A 6,871-nucleotide genomic window follows, 5' to 3' on the forward strand; every position below is an offset into this window, starting at 1 on the left:
AGCTTTTTATGCATTGATTCAAATAGTATTTATATATATATATATATATGAAAGTTATAATTGAAAGTTTCTAATATATTGAATTGAAAATTGATATTCAATTTTCAATTCAATATATTAGAAACTTTCAATTGTCATTATTAAACCTAGAAATTATGAGAGTTAGTTATAAGTTTGAATAGTCACATATTAATTAACTGTAAACAAGGATATATCTAAATCACTTTAGCACTTTACACCAAAGAATACACAATAAAATGAAGAAAATTTTGTTTAATTAATATAAAATTAAAGTTATTCTAAAACTGAAAGACAGACAAACAGACTTTTATTTATTTTACAGACATATATATAAATAAAATTATCAAACTAAATTACCTGGATCAGTATCCATTGGCAAGTGTCCTTCTGGAGAGGTATTGCATACAATAGGTGATACTGCATTAGTAGTTTCAAAACAATATGTTATTAATTGAGAGAGAATCTCTTTCCAACAGACAGATTCTTCTTTATCAAAATCAGAACTGCAAGAATTTTTCAATAAAATTTTATAAATTATTTTTACTCTAAAGTATATTGCTTTTATAATTCACAAAACTTGACATCATAGTTCAATAAATACTAACCATACTGCTTACTAACATTACAAAACATTCTTTATTTTAAAAATATTCTCAGCTCACTTTGAGCAATCTTCAGTTAAGAACAGCTTATATAAAAATATAACATAGAACAAGCTTTTGAACTAAAAAGAACAAATTATTTAATTTAAGTTCTAGAATAACAAGCAAGAAGAACAATGGTTCTTCTGGTCAAAGCTTATTATTTTTAAATAAAGAGTATTTGTTTGGTAACCTTAGTATGAATTATGGTTTAATATTTGTATATTGCTTTAACTGCTAATATTGCTTTAATATTTATACTAATGTTATGTTGCCCAGATGAATTTAAGTAAAATATATACAAATATTAAGCATTACTATTTTCTTGACATCAGATAAAAGTTTATGAGCACTGTTTATGAGCATTAATAAGGTTTTGATAAGTAAAACACAAAACAATACAAAATATTTCACAAGCACTTTCGACATGTATAGAATGTCTTTTTCAGGTAAAACAAAAACAAATTTTAGACCATTGATATAAATTTTAACTTTAGCATTACAGTGTTCATAAACTGATAAGAATCTAGTGTAAAAAATTAGTTGTTTCTTTCTTGACATTTTGATAAAATTTATTTTTTTCATTTTTTATAAATTAAAAATTTATTTATTTATTAAATAAATTTTTCATACAAATTATTTATTTAAAATAACATGCACGTGTATATACAGTGAAAATACACAGAAACCAAACTTTTTATGAAAGTGGAAATCACTATCATCTATGTTGAATGTAACACCATAAAACTAGGTCATATATACATAACATTACATTAAATTATGAGAAAATTAATTTAGCTTTAAATACAGTAATTATACACTATATAACTAGACTGCTGTATATTAGATCTCTATGTAATACATCTCTGTAATCCAACAAATGGTGGACAAACTCACAGCAAATTTTCAGTTAGAAACTACGATTTTATTCTCAAAATTGACAAATGCATTTCAAGTTTGCTCAGTACATCCCAGCCCCTCCTCAGTGTCTTAAAGATAAAAAAATTGTGCATGGGACACCAACACAACTATAACACCAACACATGTTATACATCAATAGATCGTCATTGATGATGATGTATTGATGTATACCATGTGTTGGTGTCCCATGCACAATTTTTTATCTTTCAGACACTGAGAAGGGGTTGGGATGTACTGAGCCAACCTGAAATGCATTTGTCAATTTTGAGAATAAAATTATAGTTCCTAACTGAAAATTTGCTGTGAGTCCGTCCACCATTTGTTGAATTACAGAGACGTATTACATAGAGACAGTAATTATAGTTTAAGAAACTTTAAAAGTACAGTGCTTAATGTACCCAAAACAGAAACACTAACAAGTTTCTGTATTGTCCAAAATTTCATTTATCTGAAAGATCCCTGGTCTCATCAAGTTTGGATAATTGAGTTTCCACTTTATATATAAAATAAAAAAATACAAATATATACAAAAATATAACATATATTTACATCCAAAATTTAACAAAACTTACCTTAAATCAGCATCAGCTAATACATATCTTATGCAGGTTATAATACCATAAAGAGGATTGTTAGCAGCAGCTTCTAATAAACTTATATTTGCTCTACTTAGATGATACCTCAATTGAATCAGTAATGTTTTTATAACAACAAGGCATGTAGTTTTAAAACTGTTATTGAATGTTTTGATTTTCTGAAGACATTCATCATGTTCTCCATAAAATTCACTTAAAATATTAAATGCAATTTCCTGTGTACTATTATGTAATATAAGTAAACGAAATAAATAAGCTGCTGTAAGAGATTCAGGTGGTTTTGTACTTGATGCCAAGATTAAAGAAGTTTGAAATATTTCTTTTACTACATCCTTTTTCTAGAAATAAAATTAATATTTTAAAATAAAATTATGAAAAATAAATTTATTAAACAGATGAAAAGGATACTATATTAACTCAAACTTTATCATTTAAAATAAATAAAGTTTTTTTTAATATTTAATAAAGTCTATTACTTACATAATATTCTTTTACACAGCATTGTGCAACAGCAGTCTCTCAATCATTTTGATTATTTATTTTTATACATATTTTCAATTACATTACTAATATAAAGCATACTAAAGATCTAATTAATATTTTCATGTTGTCACTTATTATTGTTATAACATAATAAACAATAGACTTTACGCTGTTTGAATTCTTTATCAGTTAATTAAAAATTAAAGCAAATACATTAATTTGGAGAAAAATAAATTTACAATATTTTTAAATTGATAAATTTTCAAATTTATTAAATTGATAAATCTCATATCATATAATGAACTTAGTTTATGGAAGTGTTTTTTAAAATGAGAAATTTATTAGACAATATCTAAGACTGTAGTGTTTAAAAAAAATGAACCTGTCCAAGTATTTATTCAATAGATTTGTAAAATATGACAAATATATATATTATTGTGAGAATCTGAAGTTAGAGTGATATTTTATATAAGTTTAAAATTTAGATATATTATTTTGACGTTAGAAGTAACTTTTTTCCACTTTTTAACAATAAAAGTTGATGTGAACAAAGAAATTCAACTTCTTTTTTTACCAATCTACTTCCTAAAAGAGATGTCATCATTTCCCATGACAAACTTGTAGCAAAAATAACTCGTCAGATGACTACAATCCAAACTCCTCATTGGAGAAAATTTCTAAATTTAAGGGTTTTACACACCTAATTCAGGGTGAATTTTGCATTCCAGCCAGTTATTCAGAACTTTTGTTTGTGCCTAGTCTCCTCCGATTTCACAACCTCCACCTCACATAAGAAATCAAGATCAACAATTATATTCAGAGGTATTATGTCAAACATTATGTAAGCTCTCTCTCTCTCGATATTTAGAAGTGTATGTAGTTAGAAATCAATATAGCGATAGATTATTCCTTTATGTATTCCTTTATGTATTTCTTTATTATATTCATTAAACGTTTGTTTTTATTTGTTAACCCATCTGTTCACTTGAATATGGAAATGGATACCTATTGACACTTTACCCATTGACCTCCTCATTTGAAACATATAGCCCTCCTATTAGAACATAGATCTTAATATCGCAAGACAAGATGCAATTAAATTAACTCTTTCTTGTCTGGTGTCAGGAAAAAGACTGGGAAAATCATGAGTTCCAGTCACTTTTAAATTTATCATTGTTACCATCCACTGACAAAGTGAGCAGGACTTATCGTCTCATCGTCAGAAAGTGGGCGTAGGATAATATATTCTCGCCCCCAACTTCTCACATTATTAACCACATAATTATAAATTATTGATAGTTTACAGATGATATGAAGTAGTTGATAATTATAATTTTCCTGTAACAGAGAACATGACTTTAAATTCAATAATTTGAATGCTTCAAAGAACATTGGGATTGCTTTCTCAAAACTTCTTCAAGTTTAGAAAAAAAAATTCCTTAGTTGTCATATTAAGAATTTTTCTAGTTTCTGGCCTCTTTATCTAATTCCCCCTGCTGCAGAAACCAAGAACAACTGTAATACAGAGTAATTGATGACCAAATGGACTTTCCGTATGTTTCCAGCAATGCCATTGATATAAACAAAAAGAAAATGTTTTTTTAGCCTCATTCAGGGGCCAGTGTCAGGCTTCTATAGAAGATTTTTCTTCTTTTGTTTTGGTTCATTCTTCTGGTTGGTTTAAATGGATCTTGTTCCAGAACTTTGTTTTTTCAAATTCCAAAAGCTTGTCTAAAAAAGAATAAAAAAAAAAAGAAAATCTATAGAATCCAGATGCTAGCCTCTGAACAAGACTGAAAATGCTTGTTTTTCTTTTACAATGATGGCATTGCTGGAAGTGTACAAAAGATCAGTTTGGTCATCAATTATACATTAGCTCCAGCTTTAAAGAATAATTTTAATATGTAATGCAAAGCCAAGTGTAGATGCACTTGTTTTTTGTTAAATTAATTATAATTTCTTAAATATTTCTTTGAAACTACCATTTGAAACTTTTTTAATTTATTCAAATTTTGAATTTGTTATAAGAAAATAACATTTTTGATAATCTCAACTTTAATCCAAAAAATTGATTAGGTTTTCAAGTTCATATTTATGAAATAAAAACATTTTCTCAATTGGTGTCTTATAAGTTATTTGTAGATCATTTATTTATCAAAAAATACAGTGAATCACTTTAAAAATTCTTTGAACTCAATGTGGCATCAAGCAGACAACATACTTTATGCATTGGATAAGCATAATTTTATTTTTTACATTTTCATTATATTTTTCATCAGTCTTTTTTAGCATATTGATCTAAGATATTAGTCTTTATTGTGATAGGCAAGTTTCAAGAAAATTCACTTTACTTTCTATATTACAGTGATCTATTTTTTCAATCCAAAAAATTATATCACATGTATTACCTTCGCATTGTGATATTTTGTGTTCACGTACATTGCTGTTTTAGAAACATTTTTGTTTTGAAACTAATGGTTTGCAAATAAATATGTTTGTTCACTTATGCTTTCTGTTGTTGAAATATTTGAATTATTTATAATTATTGAATATAATTATATATACAGTATCTCTCACTCAAATCTCACTAGTTTTAAATGTCTGTGTAAAATGGAATTATGAAGATATGTTAATGAAATGTCTGTTGAAAAGTCAGCTAATACTTAAAATTTCATGTGCATATTCTCAAAACATTCACCACTGATTTGTGGTGGCATTTTCAGAGAAGTAACATGGTGACTCTTTAGTAGGAAGAAATCCATTCACTTGTATCTTGTATGCAATTGCTTATGCAAAATCATACAGTCAACCTCAGTGTTCCAAGTTCACAAGAGACCTTGTGAATGGCTTCTTTGGGTTTTGGACAAACACTTGCTGCATGCCTTCCACTTGCTCTTGGAAACACATCGATCTCTTCCACAACTCTTACACAGATCTTATAGTCAAAAATCTATCCTATGTCATTCTCTTTGGGTTATCAAGTAGAGATTGCCAAGCTTTGGATAACATTTCTTTCTCCGTGAAATTAATGCATATACCCTTCTAGCAGCTTGGAAAATTTCAAATTCTTCCATTGATTTTAATTTTCTGATATCAAACACTTTTTAATTATTTAGCCTGGTCCCAACATGCCAATACCCCAGCTTGCTAGCCAATTATATAAGATATAGAGTTATTAGTATATTGATTTTCAGTTTTCTACAAGTGGTTTTCTAATCTGGTGAAGTAAATAGAGAGTACTAACCATAAATTTCCTTATTTTTCATGGATATGTTTTGCTTTACAATTGTATTTATTTTCTGATAATTCAATATGTATTTTTGACTATGAAATTACTTTCATGTTCTTTAATTCATAAGTTTAAAATGTTTGTAATTTTATTTTTTAATGATATGACCATTTTGTATTCTACTGATTTGAATTACTTCAGTTTTTATAATTACATCCATAATGTAATGCTAATAGAAATGAAACAGAAAAATAACATTATAATGTTTGAGATGATATTTTCAAAACTACACATTGAAAAGTATTATGCTTTCACTGACCACTCCAAAATGTGGAGTTTTAGTGGTATGGGTTATGTGAAAGCTTTCTTTCTGTTTTAATAATTTTCTACATTATACACTATCATAGATTATCTGCATGAAATTATGGTACTAGTCAACTGGACAAAATTTTCTTACTTATTCTTAATAAATTATAAATAAATGAGTGAAACATAAAACAAATTTAATCAATTTGATCAAATTGTAACCATTAAAAAAATTAAGTTTACCTGAAAATTTAATAAATCAGAAGGACATGATTTAAGCAAATCTAATATTGCAATCTTATTATTTTCATATGTATCCTTCAAACCTTCAAATAGTGTTTGAGCTTGATTTTCATTGTTTGGAATACTTTCATATAATGCCATAGCTGTAATGAAAAGATTTTAGTAAATTCAATGTCAGATTATAAAAAAATTAAATAAATATATATTATTTTATATGAACTAAAAAATCATGAAAAAAATTATAAATTATAAATGTTAAATATAGCTAATACAAAAGAAAAATAATCATTCAAATCTTTCCAAACTAGAAAATATGAATCAACAATACAAGAGTTAAATGAAATTATTCTCAAAACAGTTAAATAAAAAACTTAAAATTCAATAATCAGTGTCAGTGAGTTAAATCATAATTCAGATTTAAGAGTTAATTC

At 26.5% G+C, this 6,871-nt stretch overlaps 1 protein-coding gene across 1 annotated transcript in view; it reads right to left on the reverse strand.

Moving 5' to 3' along the window:
• LOC111624501 (thyroid adenoma-associated protein homolog) overlaps nucleotides 1-6,579 on the reverse strand; it is a 44,791-nt gene extending 38,212 nt beyond the window's left edge. Inside the window, exons 1-3 of the mRNA XM_023367356.1 lie at nucleotides 6,441-6,579; nucleotides 2,156-2,517; nucleotides 379-524 (exon numbers count right to left, since the gene is read on the reverse strand). Coding sequence (XP_023223124.1) covers nucleotides 379-394 — 16 coding nt within the window. The 5' untranslated portion in view covers nucleotides 395-524; nucleotides 2,156-2,517; nucleotides 6,441-6,579. The remainder of the gene's footprint in view (nucleotides 1-378; nucleotides 525-2,155; nucleotides 2,518-6,440) is intronic.
• Between the last annotated feature and the right edge of the window lie 292 nt (nucleotides 6,580-6,871).

The sequence above is a fragment of the Centruroides sculpturatus genome, unplaced genomic scaffold (genome assembly GCF_000671375.1).
Source record: "Centruroides sculpturatus isolate CEXI.00-Female unplaced genomic scaffold, Cexi_2.0 scaffold336, whole genome shotgun sequence".
In the NCBI taxonomy this organism is placed as follows: Eukaryota; Metazoa; Arthropoda; class Arachnida; order Scorpiones; family Buthidae; genus Centruroides; species Centruroides sculpturatus.